General features: G+C 36.9%; 1 protein-coding gene across 8 annotated transcripts in view; it reads right to left on the bottom strand.

The window, feature by feature from the left end:
- The window catches only part of LOC105479633 (family with sequence similarity 13 member A), a 377,790-nt gene that overhangs the window by 252,021 nt on the left and 100,931 nt on the right, over positions 1-24,838 (bottom strand). For 7 of the 8 annotated variants that reach the window (XM_011737705.3, XM_011737709.3, XM_011737712.3 and 4 more), the window contains one exon: positions 8,890-9,067. The exons of the other annotated variant lie outside the window; for it this stretch is intronic. In XM_011737705.3, the coding sequence (XP_011736007.2) occupies positions 8,890-9,067 (178 nt within the window). The remainder of the gene's footprint in view (positions 1-8,889; positions 9,068-24,838) is intronic. 8 annotated transcript variants of the gene reach the window in all.

Raw genomic sequence — 24,838 nt, 5'->3', positions numbered from 1 at the left:
CATGGGATGAAGAAATATTTAATGTGTTCCATGGGAAGAAGAAAAAAATCCATGTTTCCTCCTGACTCCTATTTAACTGTTCTAGATTTCCAGGCATATCCCATGACTCTGATACCCCATCAGGAATTAAGATCCGAGTCTAGGGTTCAAAAGTGATGGCAGAAGCCAGGAACTCTGAGCAGGTGGCTGGCTGACCCAGCTATAAGGCAGAAGCCAAAGAGAAAAATCCAGCATTCCCAAGGCAGGAGAAAGGTTCAAGCCTGGTGGCAGCAGACTGGTCTGGAAGAGGGGTAGAGTCAAGGCAATCTGAGGAGGTCAGAAGGTGTCTATACAAATACTAAGTTGAAGAAGTTGGCTTGTGTTGGGAAATTTTATTGGGCAAGAACATTTTCTATTCCATTAAATATTAACAAGCATACTCAATACCGTGAGAAGCTTGTTTTAAGTGAGAACTATGACAACTGAGGTAAGAGGAATGTCATGTCTTCTATCTCATGTTTCTAAAGAGCCCCTGGTTCACTAAGTAGTACGATGGGCAGAACCCATAAAACCTGATCTTTCCCTTAATGCAGTTTTAAATGTATTTAATTAAATGCACATGGATTCCAACACCACTCAGTCAATTGCTTACTATGTACGAGAACTTTCTCTTACAGTTTCACTTAAATTTCAAAGCACACTCTGTGGGTCCTGTTTTACAGAATATTTAACAGGAAAATAAACAATGCAGGTCAAATCTACCTGCATTAGTAGAATAAGGACTACTAATTGGCAGAATGAGAGCTAGACTAACTTCCTTTTATATGTCATGCTCTCCAAACCACTGAAAATCCAATACTCATTGTAATAACTATCACAACTTACGGAAAGCAATTCCTGCTAATTCCCAAGAACAATAAAGTATTCAGGAGGATGTTTATTTGTCTTAGAAACTGGAATATTGAGGATTTCCTTAGAAAAATCATATACAACATATATAGCTCACAGTCCAAGGTTTAATGAATTTTTAAAAGAAAATATTTATGTAGTGACTCTGTGAGGTGATGCCCAGGTGTCTCCTCCATGCCAGAAATATTCATTATCCACCCCATCCCACTGAAAGTGCTGCCTGCTTATGGCTCATGGCCAACTCCCTCTTCTGAGGCTACACCATGTCCCTGGCACGGATCACCTCCAGTGATTGATGGAAATGGGGTAAAGAGACTAAACCCTTTGATTCAATTAGGGATTAATCTGAAAGGTCATCCCATCTTCTAAGCTCCCTGGGACTGAATGAATCCTGTGTTACAACTTTATGGCAGTTCAACTTATGCCTAATCCTACCTTCGTCTGTTCCTTATAGGTATAAGGAAAGAATGGTTCCAAAAAGTACTACCCAATGAAACTTCTGCTTGAAAACTTAGTCTCAGAGTTATATCTTGGATAACCCAACCTATTAAATGAAGTGGTGAAATAATAGTGAAAATGAGGAGACAAAGTAATACTGAGAGGAAAATTAGAGTTTTAAGTGTGATTATGATGGATAAAAGAGACTAAAAATAAATAAAATAAGTATTCAACAAGGAAAAATAAAACCTGAGGCCCTAATAGGAAAATGGCAAAAGATACAAACAGGTATATGAGGAAAAAGACACATGGCCCTTAAATACAAGTAAAAATGTTTAGTTTCATTTATAAGAAAACACAGGTGCTATATTGGTATTAGAAATGAGCAATCTGAAAATAAAACCGAGAACACAATTACATCTGGAATAGCATCTAAAAGAAAAAAATACTTAAGAATAGATTTAACAAAATATTTGCAAAACTTCTACCCTGAAAACCATAAAACATTATTGAAACAAATTAAAGACCTAAGTAAATGGAAAAATATTTCATGCTCACATATTGGGAGATTTAATTTTGCTAAAATGGCAGTAAAGTACTCTCCAAATTGATCTACAGATTCAACAGAACATCCTATCAAAATACTAGCTAACTTTTTTGTAGAAATTTACAAACTGATCCTAAAATTTGTATAGAAATACAATGAAACCAGACTAGCCAAAACAATCCTGAAAAGAAGAACAAACTTGGAGTATTGAAACTTCATGATTTCAAAACTCATTAAAAAGCTACAGAGTTATCAAAATACTATGGTACTGACATAAGAACAGATATACAGATCAATGGAATAGAACTATGAGTTCAGAAATAAGCCCCAATAATTGTGGTCAGCTTATTTTTGACAAGGGTGCCGAGATAATTCAATGGGGAAAAACAATCTTCAACAAATGATGCTGGGACAACTGGACAGCCACATGCAGAGGAATGAAGTTGGACTCCTTTATACCATTCACAAAAGTTAACTCCAAAATAACTCCATAGACGTAAACATAACAGTCAGAACTATAAAACTCTTAGAAGAAAAGATGAATAAATCTTCATGACCTTGGTTAGCCAAAACATTCTCAGGTACCACACAAAAAGCATAAGTGACAAAAGAAAAAACAGATACATTGGACTCCATCAAAAATAAAAACCTCTGTGCTTGAAAGGACACGATCAAGAAAATGAAAAGGCAACTTATAGAATAGGAGAAAATATTTACAAATCCTATACCTGATAAGGAATTTATATGCAAAGTTTATAAACAACTCTAATAACTCAATAATAAAGACAAATAAATCAACTTAAAAATAGGCAGATCTGAATAAACATTTCTCCAAAAATATACAAGTGGCCAATAAGCACATGAAAATTTTCAATGTCTTTAGTAATCAGGGAAATGCAAGTCAAAACCAAAATGAAATAGTGTTTCATTCCCACAGGAATGGAATCAAAAAGATATTAACAAGGTTTGACAAGGATGTAGAGAAATTGGTTCGCCCATACATTGCTGATGGAAATGTATATGGCCATGTGTCTTTCTCTTCATATATTTTTGTCTTTTGCCATTTTCCTATTAGGTCCTCAGGTTTTATTTTTCTTTGAATATTTCATTTTAGTCTCTTTCTGCATGATAAGCACATCCCATTGCTGATGGGAATATATGAGGGAACAAATGCATGAGGGAATGTAAAATGGTGCAGCCACTTCAGTAAACATTTTGGTAGTTCCTCAAAATTTTAAACAGTTACCATGAGACCCAACAATTCTACTCCTGGTTATATACCCAAGAGAAATGAACACATAATTCCACACATGGACACGTACACAAATGTCCATAGCAGCATCATTTGAAATAGCCAGAAACTAGAAGTAACACAAATACCCATCAACTAATGAACTGATAAAACACATCAACTGGTATATCTCTACACTGAAATATTATTCTGCCATAAAAGGAATGATGTACTGACACATGCTACAAAATGGATGAGCCTTGAAGACATTTTGCTAAGTGAAAGAGTCCAGTCAGAAAAGAACACACATTGTATGATTCCATTTATATGAAATGTCCAGAATAGGCAACTCTCTAGACACAGAAAGTAGAGGAGTGGTTGCCTAGAGCGAGGTTGTTGTGGGGAGCGATTAGGAAGAAATGGGAAGTGAGTGCTAACAGCACAGCATTTCTTTTGGGGATGATAAAATATTCTAAAAGTGACTGTGGTGATGGTTCCAGAATTCTGTACTTATTCAAAACCAACAAATTATATACTTCACATGGCAAATTGTATGGAACATAAACGGTGTCTCAATAAAACTCTTAAAACTTAAAAAATCCACACTGGGATATCACATCTGACCTATTAGACTGGCAAGACTTCAAAATTTTCACAAAATCCTCTTGGCAAGACTGAAAAACAGAGACTCTTGCATGCTGCTAATAGACATGTAACACTGACTCATCCTCTATGGAGGGGAATTGGGACTATCTAATGATATGGTGGCATTTGTTCTTTGACCCAGAAATCTCACATCTAGGAATTAATCTTGGTGATACATATGCACAAGTTTATTTGATGTGGGATCGTATCTAACAATAAAAGACTGGAAACAAATGATGATCAGAAAAGTACCATTGACTAAAATTTACTTTGTCCAAGCAATGAAGTAATACACAAGCACAAAAAAAGAGTAAAAAAATAAACTGTTGGAATGATCTCTAAGATTTGCAGATAAAAAGCAAAGTGAAGAACAGTGTAAGGAAGACACAGAAATAAGAATGAACACATATAGACATCACATAATATACATAATGTAACTACATATACACTTTCATTTTTACAAAAAGAAACATTGAAGGATAAGCCAGAAACTAATAAAAATGTTTTCCAAAGACAGCAAGAGGTTGAACGGTATAGAAAGAATGATAAAAGGGAAACTTCTGAGTAAACCTCTTTCTCTTTGCATAATTTTCACTTTTTTTTTTTTGATATTGAGTCTCGCCCCGTCTCCCAGTCTGCAGTACAGTGGCGCGGTATCAGCTTACTGCAACCTCCACTTCCCAGGTTCAAGTGATTCTCATGCCTCAGCCTCTCAAGTAGCTGTGATTACAGGCACCTGCCACCACTCCTGGCTAATTTTTGTATTTTTAGTAGAGATGGGGTTTCACCATGTTGGTCAGGCTGATCTCAAACTCCTGACCTCAAGTGATCCACCCGCCTTGGCCTCCCAACGTGGTGGGATTACAGGCTTGAACCACTGTGCCCGGCCAATTTTCATGTTTAAGCCATGCAAATGTTATAAAAATTTAAACAAAATTACATTGAAAAGGAAAAAAAGCTCTGCATTCTAAAAATTGGAAACAAGTGAACTCAATTATATGCCAAATGGAGAAGACAACCACCCTTTACTTTGAATGCATACTCTTAGCCAGATATAGGGACAATACAGACTGCCAGATGTCTTAAACATTAGTGGCTTCCCTGATGTTGTGACACTTTATATCTATACATAAAATACACATTTTATGTATGTTGTGGAGAAAAGCAAATAAATATTCTCATTTTTTAGGAAGCAAGATTTTTCACTGTCAGAGTATGGAGTTACAAATATGAAATCAAAGTAGTTAAGAACGAATATTATACTGTTAAAATTAAACTCAAAATATCAATATAAATCCATTATTTCTTCCATTCAGTCATTCCATCATTCAAGTATTCATTTCTTTCTTTATTTCCTTGCTCTAGAAGTCATTAAGACCTAGATGCAAATAACTTAGCACCCAGATCTTGGCTTCTAAATATAATTCTTCTATAAAAGAAACCAAAGCCCCTTGGAGAAATGGTTAATTCCATCCTGAGACATCATCTTTAGCTAGAAAGGTAGGAAATACTATTACAGGGTTTTGTCAGAAGGACACAGTTGCCAGCCTAAAGGGACTCCCACAGCTGCCAAATTTGGGATAATACGAGCACAGGAAAATTTAATATTGTTCATTCCCCACTGACAAGGGAAAGCTCTTCTTTATAGAAGAATATCACTAAAAGAAAAAGAAAAGTAGAGTTTAAAAATCAACATTCTACAACCCAAAGAGAAAAGAGAAAAAACTGAATCAGGCTAGGATGATCAACAGACAATCAAACGGATAGTGAATTGGGAGGAATATGCATTTGCATGATGCCCAAGTAGTCACCTAATGAATTACTTGCTAACTGCAAAGGGAATGTCACAGCCCTACAATAGAGAGATTTGAAAGTGGTGACTTTAACTAACAAAGCAAACTAAGCATCAATAAGTGTGAGACAACTTAACATTACATGGCTTCTAATGGGATGCAACATTAAGGATACAATATCGCTGATAAAGTATTCTGCCCAAAAAACTTAATCTGAATATAACTAAGATTTTATATCTGACTTATAGATTATAGTAGATTCAGAGGATAGAAAAACAACTTAACCACACCACAAGAAAATAATCAAATTCACACTGTACAATATTCCACAAGATGATGTCTGGTTTCTTAAAAACTCAATGTGGTTGCATCAGGAAAAACAGCTAATGTATGCTGCGCTTAACACCTAGGTGTTGCAGCAAACCACCACGGCACATGTCTACTTATGTAACAAACCTGCACATCCTGCACATGTATCCAGAAACTTAACATTAAATTAAAATTTTTTCAAAAGTCAATGTGGTAGAAAAAAAAGTTGTGGTTAAACACAAAACAACCACGTGGGCACCCCTGCACGTGGGTGTGCACACATGGAAGGACTGTTCTTTATTAAGACATACTAAAGAGACCTAACAACTAAGAAGAATGGATGGACCATTGGATCCTCTTCTGAGAAAAATAAATTGTGACAAATTGGGATACTTAAATGGACTCTCCAAATGATATGATGGAATTGTCAATTTTCTTAGGCATAATAAACATATTATGGTTATATAGCAAAAAGTCCTCATTTTTAAGGATGCATGATTAAGTATTTAACAGTGAAATAGCTGAGGTCTGCAACTTAGTTTCAAATGGTTCAACAAAAAATACATATTTACATATATATACAGAGATAAAGCACATTTATTTCATCTAGTTAATGAGAAAATGTATAATCTAAGTTATGCTCCTTCAAATTGTATGACTGAAATTTTTCATATTATGAAAACAGGGGAAAAGCTTGAAAAAACCAGTTAAGTTCTAGTAAATTGATAAATATGAAAACAGGAGTTAATGAAATAGAAAAATGTTAAGGCAAATTTATTCAATAAAGTTAAAAATGGATTATTTGAGAATAATAATAGACAAAAAGCTTGGCTACTCTGGCCAAGATAAATAGTGAGAAGGCAAAATTAACATTAGAAAAGAGAAAGAAGATGTAACAGACAAGAAAATTTAAAAATTTAAACGAATTATTGTATAACCTTATACCACAGACATTTCAAAAGCTACATGAAGGTCGGCCTATAATCCCAGCACTTTGGGAGGTGGAGGTGGGAGGATCACTTGAGGTCAGGAGGTCGAGACCAGCCTGGCCAACATGGTGAAACCCCGTCTCTACTAAAAAACCCAAAATTAGCTGGGTATGCTGGCAGATGCCTATAATCCCAGCTACTCAAGAGACTGAGGCAGGAGAATTGCATGAACCCAGGAGGCAGAGGTTGCAGTGACCCAAGATTTCACCACTGCACTCCAACCTGGGTGACAGAGCCAGACTCTGTCTCAAAAAAAAAAAAAAAAAAAAAAAAAAGCTACATGGCTACATTAAATGACTGGTCTTTTAGGTAAATGACTGATCTGTTAGGTAAATGGAATTTGTCAAGAATACTAAAACTAGCTAAGCATTAGTTTAAAAACCTGAGTTGGCCAGGCACAGTGGCTCATGCCTGTAATCCCAGAACTTAGGGAGGTTGCCGCAAGTGGACTGCTTGAGCCTAGGAGTTCGAGACCAGCCTAGGCGACATGGTGAAACCCTGCCTCTACAAAAAATATAAAAACTAATCGGGCATGGTGGCATGTGCCTGTAGTCCCAGCTACTCAGGAGGCTGAAGTGAGAGGATTGCTCGAGCCCAGAGGGTGGAGGTTGCAGTAAGCCAAGATCGTACCACTGCACTCTAGCCTGGGTAACAGAGCGAGACTCTGTCTCAAAAAGAACCAAACAGGTTAAATTGGTATATTTTATTTTATGTATATGTTATAACAATAGAAAAACTGTAAAACCATACTAATTAGAACCTATAATAAACACTCATTACTAATTAATATTCTGACTCACTAACTGGAGCAGATTACCAGAAATTCCAGATCAAGTCCAATTTCTAAGTTAGTAATGAGGTATGGATCTGTGTTTAATGCTTACTAAATAAGCATTCTATTTACAAATTCATTTTTATCTGTTCTAGAATCTAGGTTTCAGAATTATTCAACGGTTTTCTACTTACACGTTTCTCACATGTAAGTCACCAAACAAAGGTTTAGTGGGCAGAACAAATATAAGAACAAATATAGACTTTTTACTATCACGGAGCTTCTGAATAAGACAAAAATTAGTAGATCCTGCATCTGAGATATTTATTCACAACACCCTAATATATCCTGTGAAATGCCATTATTTAAAAGTTAACATCTTTAGAATTACAATCAGGACAGTTATTAAGGTAGAACTTCTACCCAAATTAGGCTGTGAATGACCTGGAACCCTGTAGTCACTAGGATCTAAACTAGAATCCATATTTAGACAGTCATTCTGAGGACTGTAATATTACTAGTTCTGGGCAGCTGAATAAGCCTGTATATTAATGAAGTGGAGAAGTAGATATGTTATAAAAAAAAAGTTGCTGAGTTTCTGAGAGTTTTTAGAGTGTGAATGTTCTCTCTCTCCCTTCTCATAACTAGGAGGAATGTATTTGATCAGAGGTGATTAACAGGAGAGTTAAAAGCAAAGTCCCTGGATTGCAGGATCATGTTTCACATATCAAAAATTAAAGAGCTTTCTGGAATAAGAAGGAGAATAAAATATGAAGCTTTACAAATGTTCTTGTGGCTAGCAACAAAGAATCTACTAACACAGACTAGTTTATTTCCAGTAAATGAAGCTGAGGTTATATTTTTGTGATACTGGCATAGTCTGTTCAAAATTTTCCATCTATTGGCAATAATTTGAACTTTATTACTATTTAAAAAATTATTCACTATGTCATACTCCTTCTCTTTCTGCTAATCAACATTTCTGATTACAGATTTTTTTAAATGCTCCTTTTAGTTGAAATATAACTTATTTCCAGATTTTAAAATAAGGCTACTTGATTTATAGCAAATCATAGTTTTATAAAAAGGGCATAGCTGCTTTCTTCAAATTGGGATGAAAAACAGGGCTAACATGCCCAAGAACAAGATACAACTTCTCCAACATAAGCTGGCTGAATTTTCAGACTGAAATATGCTTCTACATCCCAGTAATTTCAGACAGTAGTAAACACAAAGGGGGACATGATGATATTAACAGCAAAACTCCACTAACTTACTGAAAGCAATTTGGCCCAAATACAGTGGCGAGATTGTGAACATTCATGCGATTCTGCACATGATGCTTGGCTACTTTTGTCAAGAACTGGCAAAGGTACTTGAGGAGGCAGTAGTGGGTGTCTGGCAGCTCTTTTATTAAGTCTCTTAAGCTACTCTCCTGAACATCCTTTCTGCCATCTGGAAAAAAAAAAAAGAATAAAAATGTTCTCAGGTATATTTCACAGTAACAACAACAAAAGCACGTAGGTGTAACACATTCTAACATTTTATTCACAAAAAAACTCTTGAGAGACTGAGATAGGCCTTGCGTATTTGACTTTATGTTAAAGAATTACTAACTTAAGCAAGAAATATAAAAAACCCACAAGGTTTATTCAGTGCACAAAATGGGTTTGTGTTTCAATTTGATGTTTTCATCCCCAAATTAAGACAATGGTTAGGTTTTTGATCCACAGTGGAATCTTCCATTTGATTTTTGTCTTCAAGTTTGTCAAAACCAGAATTCTCTTGAATAAAATATGGTATGAGAGACCTTCAAGGGATACCATGGGGGATGCTAAACTTAGTGATCAGGATACTGTACACAGAGAAAGCTGAAGTAAACTTTTAAACAGCTTTTTAATCTTGACAAAGATTATCTCCTTGACCAATCTCTAGTCAGACTTCTCTGAGATTTTTTTCAACTAAGCCCTGTTCTGGGCATATCCTCAAGAGTCCACTTTTGGTAAGAATACTGCTAAGTCATTTCAGCCAAAATCCCCACCCTTCGTATCTGATAACCCTCCATATCTGACCAAATTACTCATTTCCTACCATCCTCCAAATGATGTCTGATCACCTTAGCCTGCCTTCAGCAAGAAACTTGTTAGGTCTGTTTAGCCATAATCTCTCCTGACCCTTGAGGTTTTTCCTCTTAGTAATTTTCCACCCACTGACTGCTGCCTATCCCAACCCTGCTATATGGTCATGTAGTTACCACTTTCCCTTGTATTCCAAGTTGAGACCAATCTCTCTGCCCCACTGCAAAACCCCAAATGCAGTAGTCCCTCTAGCTATCGTAATAGTCCTGAATAAAGATTGTCTTACTGTTCTTTAACAAGTTTCAGAATGAATAATGTCTTTTTTTTTTTTTTTTAAAGGAGTCTCGCTCTTGTCACCCAGGCTGGAGGGCCGTGGTGCGATCTCAGCTCACTGCAACCTCTGCCTCCTGGGTTCAAGCGATTCTCTTGTCTCAGCCTCCTGAGTAGCTGGGATTGATTACAGGTGTGCACCACCATGCCCGGCTAATGTTTGTATTTTTAGTAGAGACAGCATTTCACCACGTTGGCCGGGCTGGGGCCTCCCAAAGTGCTGGGATTACAGATGTGACCCACTGCACCTGGCCAGAATAACTTTTTCTTTAACAACATCTAACATGTCATATGGTTCAGAATTTGATATATGTTTCTCATACAAAAGACTAATAACCCAGCATACACCCCAAGATGTCTAATGATATATCAAAATTCACAGGCATACATATGAAAAGTTTCTCTCAAGTCTCAAAGATTTGTTTTGCCAATACTTAAATACAGTAAAATTGCTAAGTTTTGTGACTTTATGTAATGCTTTCTCTCAGAAGAAAATAAAAATATTTTATAACAAATACAGTAGTTTAGAGGAATGACTATAATCCATTACTTTAACATTTAAGAGAATAAAAATGTAATTCAGTTATAATTAATACGCAGTTGTATTGCTTACATAATTCAGCTTTAGCCAGTTAAGTGAAGAAGAAACAGAAAAATGAAGGAAATGAGATACAAAATCAGACAATTCATCAGTGTTACAAAGCACCTGGATAACATAATGCTACACGCAGGAAGTGAAAACATATAGCGAATCAGACACACTGACGTTGATAGGCTTCAGAGCACAAGATCAGAATGAAGGCTCGAGTCATTTCTGGGGTGAGGAACCTGGTTCTGCTACCTACTATCTATGTGACCTACGTTGTATTGTTTATAATGACTATTTTCCACTGCACTATGACCTTAAATAGCAGAGATACACAAGATGTTAAAATAATTAAGGTGGAGGGATTAAGAACTAATTGGAGATACCCATTTCTCATGCCTTTATATTATAAAAACAAATAATGAACCAAGAGAAAATGTTCTGTCTTCTTTTTTATAGTGACTAATTCAAAGTGAGTCTATGGATGTTTTCATGGGTATTTGCTCTCTGTTTAAAATTGTGGTCTGATTGTCAGCATTTAAAGATACAAGCAACAGCATTACAACAGCCTTGACAATCAGCCTCTGGCTTTCTGGCTCTGAAATGAAACCTCAAACCATAAGGCAGGCAATGTGTAAAGACACCAGGTCAAATAAAATGAAGATTCAAAATAGTTATGAACTTATGACAATAACATCTTTGAAAAAGCAGCAGCATTTTCATCATTTTCCAACTTTTGAAATACGATAAACAATTTTTCCAGGAAATAAAATTGCCAAATAATGGGAAGGGAGACAGATGTATTTAGAGTTTCACGTTTAGCAAAATAACATAAAATTGTTTATGGCAGCTGGGCGTGGTGGTTCACGCCTGTAATCCCAGCACTTTGGGAGGCTGAGGTGGGCAGATCACAAGGTCAGGAGGTGGAGGTCCTGGGGCTGGGGCTACGTGGTGGTGGGTGGGGAAGAGTAGCAGGAGATGAAATGGGGAGACAACACAAGAGGAAAAGGACAGATCATTACCGTCTGATTAAATTTGACTAAAAGCTATGGTCTTTTCTTGTTTTGTTTTCTGTGTGAGGGTTTTGAGCTGTGGGGAGACATGATCTGCCTTGAGGGGGTCACCACTCTGGCTGCTCTGCTGAGTCTAGACTGTAGAGCACAACTGAAAGCAGCAAGATTATTTAAGAGACTACTGTAACCATCCAGAAGGAAAGGGCCCAGGGCCTGAATCAGGCTGATGCTGGCGGGATGGTTAGACATGGGGACAGATTAAGAATGCAATTTAAATTTGTCTTGTGTTGGAAGATGTTTTATTCATTTAATCATTCTGAAAACATTTATTGAGTGACTACTCTGTGCCAGGCACCATCCCAAGCATTTAAGATAAATCCGTAAACAAAATAAACAGAAAATCCCTACCCTCATGGAACCTACCGTCCAGCAGGTGAGACATTAGGCAATAAATATAGTAACAGGGCTAGGGGAATTGGGAGTACTTGGATCAGCGTGAAGGCTAGTGATTAAGATTATAAATAAGCTTGTCAGGAAGGTCTCCTTCAAATGTAGTTGATGTCCGCAGCTAAAGTAAAAAAATCTATAAACTGGTAAATATAAGCTCTTTTAGAGTTGGTGGTTGAGTTTTGACCATCTTTTAAACACTCTCCATGCCTTGCATATTAAAAGAGCTCAAGACATTGTTTTAAAGAATGATACACATTTTAAAGACACACAATAAGGAACTAACATAGGAATAAAGTACATCTATACTTCAAACATATTTTTTAAAAATGTGGAATAATTTCGTCCATTTACAGAATTTGCTGAGTTGGATGGAATATTACTGTTAGGTAGGAATTAGATTACAGATAGTATCTAAATAGAAGAAAAAGCTACTTTAGTGGTCACAGGGAAAGGACACTCAGCAATAAAATTCCATAGACAGACCTCAGAAACAGAAGTGAAATGCACCTCTGCAGATGTATTAACATATATTAACTGCTTTAAACTTGTAGTCATTTTTAGAATTAAATTGGAATAAAAACTAGGATCATATGTTATAATTCATAAATTCAAAAATTCTAAGAAAACTTTGCAGATGGAAATAATGGTTCACAATTAAAATAGTCATCATTTTCTTCGACATCAATCTTTTCTTAGGACAAAAACTCTCTCTCTCCATTAGTGAAAAGTACCACTTTAAATTATTCAAGTTTTCTTGAAAGTTCTCATTCGTTGTTGGCTACATTTGACCCATTTCTCAAGCTAAAATGCAAACATTCAACTAGCACAGTATGCATAGCATACAGAGAAATCTACTCAGCACTTGAAAACTGTACCATAAATACTTTTGTTCCAGGTTAAGCAGCAAACATTGAACTATGTGACAAATATTTGCTCTCACTAAAAAAAAAAAAAAATTATAATTATAATCAGCAATGCTATTCCCATATCACAAGATATATCACAGGATGGCACCTAACTCTAATCTTGACACATGCCTGGACTTTTCAATGACCATGAAGTTATACTATACTCATAATCTTAGCCTCAAGGAAAGAATAAAGTAGCTGACAAAATGTTAATCTCTATCATGATATATCTCAGAGCCATGAGAAAGTCAACCACTAAAACAACCAAAATATTTAGCCTCATGGTGCCAGATTTATCAAAGTAGTTTCCCCCCTCCCTCTGCCTCATTAAACCTCACAAAAGGTTTTATGAAAACTTGCTAATCTATTAGATATTAATAGTATAATGACCTGTTGCCAACTTTGCAGATTAAGAGGTCATAAACTCGAGAACATGAGCAGCCTCTAGAAACTGAGAAACCAGCAAAGAAACAGAGATTTCAGTCTTACAACTGCATGGAACTGAATTCTGCCAACAACATGAATGAGTCTGGGAGTAGATTCTGCCCAGAACAGTCATACAGGAGCCTAGACTGTCACCTGGATTTTGGCCTTGTGAGATTTAGAGTAGAGAAACCAGTTAGGCCCACACACTTCTCACTCACAGTACAGTGAGATAATAAATTTGCAACGCATTAAGCCACTAAGCTCGTGGTAATCTGTTATGGTAGCAACAGGAATCTAATAGCTCCCCATTTGGGGATGACTAGACTGAAATAGAGAGATCGATTAGTCTGTCCACATTCACCCAGGTACCAAATAGCTGAGCTACAATTTAAATCCAAGTGCCCAGGACCTCATAATATACAGTTTGATCAGCATACTCTTACAAAGTTAGCTATTATTGTTATCATTATTACAGAGCAGCTAACACCATGTCTCAAGTATGTAAATATTTAAGAAATGTTTCCTGAATCAATCAATCAATAAGCAAATCTGTTGTGTAGTGGAGAGGTGGGAATCTTAATTCATTTGTGAGAAACCATAGCTTTGTAGGTTCTCAGGGCCTGTGGAGAAATAAAATTTTAATAGAAGCCTATAAGGCTGTATGGGCACAAAATACAAACTACATAAGAATAAACAAAACATGAATTATATTTCTTTCTAAATATGTATTTACAGAAGAATGAGAAAAATAATCATGAAATGCCAGCTGTACAGAATCAGACTGGGTTTTGCCTCCACATTTCATTCCTCAAGACTGGAATCACTTCTTTGGAGTGATGAGCTTATAAAGGCAACAGAATTTCATTTTCCTGTGCAAAAGGAGGGGTTATGTTTCTTACAAATCTCTTACAACCTCATGACCATGATATGGTTCTCAAAGGACTCACACAAATTTCTCAAAGGGCATGCTGATAAAGTGACTAATAAAAATTAATAAATTACTGCCTATTCTTAGAGGTTATTAGTGAAACTACAAATCTTATCATTCTGATTAGATTCTGCAAAATGCAGAGGTACGTTTATTGACAAATTAGTCAACATTTATACTGATCTCCTGTTCCCAGAGAGAACCTGTATGTTCAAGTAAAAGCAAAGGCCTGCAGGAAGAATAAAGAATTAGGTGATATTTTACACTTCAGTCCTATAACCAAAACAAACTCCTGATAATGCCTAAATAGTATCTCAGCATATTTATTTTGTGAGTATTTATTGGGTACTGAATGTTTGTCAGTGGGGACTGATGGTATACATAAACATATAAAATAGTCTAAATTATAAAGCTGGAACCTCATATCTACACTAAAGGTTACACACAAGCATTTAGCAGCTGAAGAACTTATTTCTATGAGAATTTATGTACCGAGGAGACTGGAAAAAACAAACAGCACATAGGACAGAGAGCCTCGCACAATGTAAAATGCTAATGTGAAACAATATTGGCAGTATCTCAGCTAATAAAACTTGGCTTTCTCCATAAATCTAGCACTATATTAAATGGGCCAAGTACAGTAAGTATATAGTTACAGATTAAATCATACTAACACCAGTTGGTTTTTTTCTAGGCACTACTGGTTAAATGCTCAGCTATAAGTGGCCTGTAAGTGGATTTGGTGTCATATGAGTTAAACCAAGCCCAGAGTTACTTAAGCCTATTTGTATGTTCTCTTATCCCTCCTTTCTCCCTTAAGGGCCTCAAATTATTTATGGACTCATTGTAAAAGGTTGATTATTTCCATGGGTTCAGTAAAGCAGGTGTTCAAAACAGGGCTTGACAGAGTTAGGGCAGAGCTGTAGGTGGCTAGCAAGCTAATCATCTGGCAATCCCTTCAATTGATATTCTTTAACCAAATTTTTACTATTTTTTATGTAGACTGATTTTCTATTAATACAAGTTGTATACTTTTTAAATAACTCACTTGTTGACTATGTCTTCTCTTCTTCCAACATAAAAGCATTACTAAACAAAAAAAGAACTTACTGAGGATTTCACCCAGTTCACAATTAATTCCATAATATTCCCAATAGGCCTCTTCTTGGCCTTGGAGCTGCTGGGTATCCTGCTTTTCCTCTTCAAGCCTATAATCTTTCTACAAACTATGTTAGAAAATAGTTACTCAAAATAAAGTTACAATATAACAGCAATTACAGGTAGATACTCAAGAGAAATGAAAGCATATATCCACACAAAAACTTAAATGTTCATAACATAAATGTTCATAACAGCAAAAAAAGGGAAATAACCCAAATTTCCATCAACATATAAATGGATAAGTAAAATATGGTATATTCATACAATAGAATATTAACCAGCCATAGATATGCAGTACTGATACATGTGACACCACAGATGAAGCTTGAAACATTATGCTAGATCAAAGAAGTCAGTCACAAAGTACCACATATTGTGATTCCATTTATGAAATGTCCATAGAAGCAAATGTTTATAGAGACAGTAGACTGGTCTTTGCCTAAGGATGTGGGTGGTGGGAGGACGGAGGAACGGGGAGTGACTGCTAATGGGCATAAGGCTTCTTTCTGGGGTCATAAAAATGTTCAAAAGTTAGATAATGGTGAGGTTGCACTTTGTGAATAGATCAAAAACCACTGAATTGTACACTTTAAGAAGGTCAATTTATGGTGGGTAATTTATATACCAATAAAGCTGTTCTAAAGAAATTCTGTTGACTTCAAAATCAAGCATGGGAAAAATTCAAGCATGGGAGAAGAAAGTCAGAGGAGAACTTTCGGATAAAGATGACAGATCATTTCAGTTAAAGATGAGTGTACCTACTTTTCCTCCTAATATCCCACTAAAATGACAATTTTTTTAAAAGAATAAGCCCTCAAGGATAAAGAGAATAGCCAAATACCTGACAGTAGATGAACGATTTTAACAAATGTACATATGCATGCACACAATCATGTTTCAAGATGAGTTGTTCTTATATGGAATAATTTGCTCAGTCATGGCTTCTCTTTCCAAGCTTGCATAACCTCACCCACTAGTTAATACTATCTCACAGAGTCAAAGGCCATATAAGGAAAATAAAGATGCACATGTGTATCCAGCAAAGAAAAGATCATCTAGTTATCAGGACCTACAATCTCAGAGGTCATGGGTGGTTATAGATACAAATAAGGTTCTTCCTGTCACATGGATCTGGATGACAGCAGTTCAATTGGAATATTGTCAAAATGTATGAAGTCATCTGTGGAAACCTGGGTTTCCTGCCACCACATTTCCAATTTATTCCAGTGGAGGCTTTGTGCTGCTGATTGATTGATACCTTGAGCAAATATGTAGATGTCAAACCTTTAATTTTGCTCTGGGTTTAAGTCTTTACTTAGAAAAAAAGAATAGTGTATATGTTTGGCATTGCTTATAGAAAACCCAAAAGATACACACTGGAAATGGAAAGGTTAAATTTTGTAGTTTAATATAATGATTCTGTTTCTCGCAGAAACAGGTATTTGTGTAAGTTGAGTAATTTCAAAAGAAAAGAAGCTTCCCAGTAAAAAGAAATTACCCTGGGGAAGGAAATATGTCATATGCTTGTTATGGAGTTCATACTATCCAAGAAACGACACTTCATAACTATGTATTTGGCCAACATTTATTCACATGGTACTTTAAAATTTGCAAGTCGAAACCACTCAGCTAATCTCAACACAATACAGATGGCATCAAGATAGTGTAGATAAAAGACAGGCTTGACTCCAAGATATCTAGTGAGTTCCTCATATAATGAAGAAAGAGAAAGCCCTAAGGCATAGGTACAAATTAGCTTATTAAATTAGATTTATTTACAATTAGTCACTGTGCTGATTAAAATGGCCCTATTAGAGTGGTTTTCTTAAGAAAAACAGTTACTGTCTAAATTATCAAATGCTCATAAGCATTTGATAAAATTCACAGGCACTTAACTCTCACATGTTGTTTGCACAGCTGCTATTATAAAATTCTGTCTCATTTAAAATCAAATATGGGTTGTGGGGGTAAAAAAAAAAAAGGCAAGGGAGAATTTCCATTTAAAGAGACAGATCGATTATATGTGTTTCTCTAGTCTTTCCAAGGCTCCACTGAAATGACAGTAAAAGAATACTTAAAAAGTATAAGCACCCAACGGCAAAAAAAAAAAAAAAAAAAAAAGAACAGCAGAGAAAACAGAAGAGTATTAGATTTTAAAGACATTTGGAAGTGGATGCAAGTAACTGGAAACAGACTGTTTACAAGCCTGTCAGGCTCAGCGAGTCCTCCAACACCACCTGCATCCAGGCAGGCACGTGCTCAGACAGGAGTGCTAAGGCTTAGTCTCCGGGTAATATCAAAGGATTCTTGGATACCTAAGATAGTTAAGGACTAGCATGAGAAACACATTTGAAAATGTGAGATTAGTGAAAAGTCTACTAAGAAATAAGGAGCCATTATTTCCTTACTGATGGAAAGTAAGCATACTACTTCCCACCTCCTCTAAGCCCTGATCTTGAACTCAGTAGCTGAAGAGAAAAAGATGTTCACATACTGACATTTGGGCATCCCCAAATGACACAGCTAAATTTCTCATTTTTCTATCTAATCCTTCCAAAGTGAAGTATGCCAAGAGACAAGCTCCTGATCCCATTTACAAAATGTCATCCTCAAATTAAAACAGCTAAGAATCACTTTGTTTGAATAAAGACAAAAAGAAAACCTATAAACAGATAATAGAGAAAAGAAGAAAATTTAAACAAGTACAACGTAACAACAAACCACTGTTAGTATCCTCAGAAAAATAAGACAAGAATGCTCTAAAACAAGAGTATGGTGTTTTGCAAAAGGAATCAAAAGCAAGAATATTTTGGATATTAAAAATAGAAAAGCTAAAATTTAAAAAAATAGGTTTGGCAGGAAAATAAATGGGGAAATTTCACAGAAAACAGAAGTAAAAGACAGTGATAAGTCACTTAAAGAAACTATAATATAGGAAGGGTAATACAAGAAAATTTCCAAGACCAAAAGAAAATACTTTCCAATCTGATGGAACTCATGGAATGTTTAACATAATGGGTATAAAAAAAGACTCCAGGAAATAGTAGGTACAGGAAAAAACATTGGTGATGGAAAACTCAAGATGACATCTACAACCAATACAGGTGGGAGCAGAAAATAAAAAGGGCCCCAAAGAGGAATCACCACAGAAATAAAGAATGGATAAATTACTTACTTTTTTATTAAATTCAACAGTGGAGTTGTTGGAGCAATTTGGGGAAAAAAAAAGACCACATCAAGTTTATAGAAAATTATGTAAGTGGGCTGGGCATGGTGGTGCACACCTGTAATCCCAGCACTTTGGGAAGCTGAGGTGGGCAGATCATTTGAGGTCATGAGTTCAAGACCAGCCTGGTCAACATGCGGAAACCCTGTCTCTACTAAAAATATAAAAATTCGCTAGGTGTGTTGGTGCACACCTGTAATCTCAGATACCTAGGAGGCTGAGGCCACAGAACCATGGTTATAGGTGTGCAGGAGGTGGAGGTTGCAGTGAGCAGAGGTTGCAGTGAGCCGAGATCCCACACCACTGCACTCCAGCCTGAGTGACATAATGAGTGGGGAAAAAAGAAAAAATATATATATTTATATACGTAAGTAAAAAGAAAAAGAAGTATTGTCAGAAAATATCTCACAAACCATATACCCTCTTACATAATTATTCAGTCACACATTAATTATAAATTTAACTGAATTTGTGATATATCAATATTCAAAGAAATTGTTTGAAGTGGAAAGGCAGCAGAGTAAATTCCATCTATTTATAAGCAGAAGTGATGAGATATCTGAAAGTTAGCAATCAAGATTTAACACTATATTATCAAATGGAAGCAAATACCAAAACAACAGCTAAACCAGTTACAAGATTCTGAGAAAGAACTGAGGGCTGCCAAAGGGTATGGTAGGGATCTGCTGGTTTTCTTTTCTTTTCTTTTCTTTTCTTTTCTTTTCTTGTAGAGACAGGGTCTCGCTATGTTGTTCAGGCTGGTCTCAAACTACTGGCCTCAAGCAATCCTCCTATCTTGGCATCCCAAAGTGCTGGAATGACAGTCATAAGCTACAACACCTGGCCAGGGTCTGCTGGTTTTCTTTTCTTTTTTGTAAGATGGAGTCTCACTTTGTTGCCCAGGCTGGAGTGCAGTGGTGAGATCTCAGCTCATTGCAATTTCTACCTCCCAGATTCAAACAACTCCCATGCTTCAGCCTACCAAGTAGCTGGGATTACAGGCGTGCACCACCAGGCCTGGCAAATTTTGGTATTTTTAGTAGAGATGGGGTCTTGCCATGTCAGCCAGGCTGGTCTCAAACTCCTGGCATCAAGTGATCCACCCACCTCAGTCTCCCAGAGTGCTGGGATTACAGGCGTGAGCCACTGAATCCAGCCCATCATATGTTATCAACTTAGCCAACGATCAGAAAGTTCAAGCACAGTTTCAATTAATTTGGGCAAGGATTTTGAAATCTTCCTCTTCACTCCAAGTTGAATTCATTTCTTTTTTCCCTTTTCCTTCTCCTTTCTAATCATTAGGCAGGTAAGTACACTTATTCTTCCATAACTCTTTTGTAAATATTCGAAGAGAAAGGGAAGTTAGAATAGAGAAAGGGTAAAGAGACCAATTTGAAGCTTAAAAGCAGAAAAAATGAGGAGAATCACACTAAAATGACTTGTCTTTTTATAACCAAGAAAGCAATGAACAGGAGTGAAGGCTGAGGATGAGTTGGGACATAAGCATGGGGAAGGGAGATTACATTAAAAATATGAATGCCCATGTTCCATCCCCCTAATGATTTTATTGGCCTGCAATGCAACTTGATCTCTGAAAGTTTTCTGAGATTTCTAGAAAATTCTTTTTAACTTTTATTTTAGGTTCGGGGGTACATGTGAAGGTTTGTTACATAGGTAAACTCATGCCATGGTGTTTTTTTTGTACAGATTATTTAATCACCCAGATATTAAGCCCAGTACCCCACTGTTATATTTCCTGTTCCTCTCCCTCTACTCACCCTCCATCCTCAAGTAGACCCAGTGTCTGTTGTTTACTTCTTTGTGTTCATAAGTTCTTATCATTTAGCTCCCACTTATAAGTGAGAACATGCAGTATTTGGTTTTCTATGTTAGTTTGCTAAGGATAATAGCCTCTAGCTCCATCCATGTTCCCATGAAAGACATGATCTTATTCTTTTTTATGGCTGCATAATATCCATGGTGTATATGTATCATATTTTCTTTATCCAATCTGTCATTGATGGCATTTAGGTTGATTCCATGTCTTTGCTATTGTGAACAGTGAACAGTGCTGCAATGAAAATTCACAAGCATGTGTCTTTATGGTAAAATGATTTCTATTGCTCTAAGTATATACCCAGTAATGAGATTTGCTGGGTTGAATGGTAGTTCTGTCTTTAGGTCTTTGAGGAATTGCCATACTACTTTCCACAATAGTTGAACAAATTTACACTCCCACCAACAGTGTATAAGGATTCCCTTTTCTCTACAACCCCATCAACATCTGTTAATTTTTGACTTCTTAGTAATAGCCATTCTGACTGGTGTGAGATGATACCTCATTGTGGTTCTGATTTGTATTTCTCTAATGATCAGTGATGTTGAGCTTTTTTCATATGCTTGTTGGCTGCATGTATGTCTTCTTTTGAGAAGTGTCTGTTCATGTCCTTTGCCCACTTTTTAACGGGGTTGTTTTTCTTTTGTTAATATGTTTAGGTTCCTTATAGATGCTGGATATTAAACCTTTGTCAGATGCATAGTTTGCAAATATTTTCTCCTATTCTATAGGTTGTCTGTTTACTCTGTTGATAGTTTCTTTTGCTGTGCAGAAGCTCTTGAGTTTAATTAGATCCCAGTTGTCAACTTTTGCTTTTGTTGCAACTGTTTTTGGTGTCTTTGTCATGAAACCTTTGCCCTTTCCTACATCCGGATGGTATTGCCTAGGTTGTCTTCCAGGGTTTTTACAGTTTTGGGTTTTACATTTAAGTCTGTAATCCATCTTGAGCTGAATTTTGTATATGATGTAAAGAAGGGGTCCAGCTTCAGTCTTCTGAATATGGGTAGCCAGTTATCCCAGCATCATTTATTGAATAGGGAGTCTCTTCCCCATTGCTTGTTTTTGTCAGCTTTGTTGAAGATCATATGGTCGTAGCTGTGCAGCCTTATTTCTGGGCTATTCTGTTCCATTGGTCTATGTGCTTTCCAAAGCAATTCTTATAGGCTGTCACAGTTGAGAAGCACTGGCTTAGCACTTACTAAATACTTAGTATGTGCGTGGCATTATTCCAAGTTATTTAGTATCTTTCAATATCCACAACAACCTCAGGAAGTAGACACTATTGCTATTGAGAGGGAGAATTCCCTGCACCCCTCTGTGGGACTTGCAACAGGGGTGTGGCTTGCTTACTCAAATCCCTTGTGGGAGGAGGAGCATGCAAGTGCTGGGGCCAGAGCGAGCACTTTTGGGCTCCACCCCCAAGGTAGAGTCTAGGGGTGTGTTACAATTAACGGTCTTTTAGCAGTTGCCATCCATAGACGTCTAAGTGTTAACCAGCTCAGTGGAGAGTCAGTGTGACAGCCTTTTACACCCTGCCCTCTTGGTACCCCGGTCCTTGTCTGGCATCCAGGAAGAGTCAGGTCACATGGACTTGAAGGACGGTGAATGCGGATTTTTTATTAAGCAGTGGAAGTGGCTCTCAGCGGAAGGAGAGTTAGACAGGGATGGTGCGGGTAATGTTTCCCTGAAACTCTGCTGTCTCCAGCTGGGCTCCTCTTCGAAGTTAAGCCGCGTCTATCCACAGTCTCAGACACTCAGTTGCTTCTTCTCCTCTCGACATTCAGCCACTTGTCCCTCTGCCAGCCGAGGTCTGGGGTTTATATGGGCACAGGATAGGGGGGCAGGACAGACCAGAAAGCAACATTCATGCACAAAAACGGGAATGCCTGTTCTAATTTAGGGCCATGGGTCCAGGCTTGAGGGTGGAGCCCTCACCAGGGACCCCGCTCTCCTGCCTCCTGCCCGTATCGTTATCTCCATTGAATCGGGAAACTAAGGGTGGTGATTTTAAAATGCCCACAAAGTTTGACACATTTCCCTTAAAAAGATGGAGCCTAATTTCCATCCCCTTGAATACAGACCAGATTAATGACTTGCCCCTAACAAAGAGGGCAGAGTGATTCTATCTGACTTCTAGAGCTAAAAAGACAGCTTCCATCTCTCTTGAACTGCACGCTCTAGGAGAAGCCAGCTACCATGTTAAGATAACATTCAAGCAGCCAGCTGAAGAAGCCCACCGAAAAAGGCCTCACCATGACCCAGCATTAAATTGTCGTCCATGTGAGTAAGCCACCTTGGAAAAAGATCCTCGAACCCCAGTCAAGCTTTCACATACCTGTAGCTCCTGCCAACCTCTTCACCACAATTTCCCGAGACCTTGAACCAGACCTGCCCAGGAGAACCACACTTGAGTTCTTGACCCACAGAAACTGTGAGAGAAGATACATGCTTACTGATTTAAGCCACTAAATTTTGGAGTCATTGTTACACAGAAATACATTAACAGATACACTAGGGCATAAAAAGGTTAAGTAACTTGGCCCTACTAAGGCGGAGAGCAAATGGCAAACCGAGATTTGAAATCTATTGGAATGGAGTCAGAACCTATGCTCTAAGGCACATGCTATACTTTCTTCAAAATGGAGATTACACTGCCAATATCATATTAGAGCTGGTGCTAAGATTAAAAGAGATTATATAAGTAAAATATCTGCTAGATATTAAACTAAGCAGTAAGTAGTCACCTAGTGGCACCTATTACTGTCATCATCACTCAAACAAGTATATTCTCAAAAAGGATCAATATTAAACACAAAAAACATATAAAAATTATTTGTACAAATAAAAAATACACACCTCAGTATCATTTTTTCCACAGCATGTTGTTTATTTTAAACTTTTTCCTTACTTCTAAACTCACTAGACATTAAGGATTTCCAAGACAGAAACAAATCAATGCTATAATAATTTATATCCCAGAGACTATCTAATTAACATCCCACGGCAGGCATTTTTACTGTTTTTCACTCAAACATTTATCAAATTTCATAAATTTTAAAAAGCACAGTGTTATGCACCAAATTTTGTCCAAAATTCACAGATTGATACCCTAACTCCCAATGTGACCATAGTGGAAGACAGAGCCTTTAAGAACGTAATGAAGGTTAAATGAGGCCACAAGGGTTGGCTCCTGATCAAATAGGGCTGGCGTCCTTATAAGATGAGAAAGAGATATCAGGAGTACTTCAGCACAGACAAAAGGCTATGTGAGGGCACAGCAACAAAGTGACGACATCTGCAAGGAAAGAAAAGAACCCTCACCAGAAACTACTGCCAGCACCTTGATCTTGGACTTCCAGTCACCAGAACTGTGAGAAAATAAGTTTCTGTTGTTTTAGCCATCCAGTCTGTATTATTCTGTTATGGTGGCCCTAGCTGATTAGTACATGAAGAATAAAATAAAAAGGCTGGGCTTTGGAGTCAGGCAGATCCCAACTCTGCACAATCTACCTGCTTGTTCTTTGGCAAGTAACTTGCCCTCACTGAGCTGAGCTTCACTTTATCTATGAAATATTTGTAGGAATAGCTGTAATGGAGATAAAAACACAAACACAAGGAAAGCACCTAGGCAAAATCTTGACCCAAAACAGGCACTTAAATTGTGATTAAAGAAATATATAAAATTAGCTCGTTATCCATTTATATCTACAATATTGTCCAAACATAATTGATGCTCAGAATTATAAACATTGACGAGTCTACAAAGATGACTATGAAACGCACACCTTCAGTGCTAATCCCTCTCATAAGCACTGACCTTCATTTTACTCATCCATTTAAAATGAACTCCTCGTCATGGCCCCCAAATAATCTTCCTTTTTTAACTTCCATTATGTTTATTAAAGGATCAATTGTTAAGATGTCACATCAGGATCTTTCCCCTTTCTTCCAAAACACACACACACACACACACACACACACACACACTAGATCTCTGAGACAGATATTTAATAAAGTCTCCACCACAAAATCATCAGATCCTACTGTGAAATTAAATTAAGTAATTCAAACTAAAAGCTGTTGGAACTTTAAATTATTTGAGCCTTAAGGGAAATGAGAATATGTGGCCTGAGTCACGTAGCATGCAGTTGCAACTTGTGCTTCTCTGATTATAGATTAACTTTCCTCTGTATTCCTGTACTGCAGATGATTAGGAAAGACCCAAAGGTACCAGAGATAAGACTCCCCTCAACACCATTACCTCTCCTTAGGGAATGTTAAAG

Source organism: Macaca nemestrina, chromosome 3 (assembly GCF_043159975.1).
Source record: "Macaca nemestrina isolate mMacNem1 chromosome 3, mMacNem.hap1, whole genome shotgun sequence".
NCBI classification, from domain to species: domain Eukaryota; kingdom Metazoa; phylum Chordata; class Mammalia; order Primates; family Cercopithecidae; genus Macaca; species Macaca nemestrina.
Note: the sequence above shows the minus strand (reverse complement) of the source record. Positions and strands in the feature narration are given on the sequence as shown.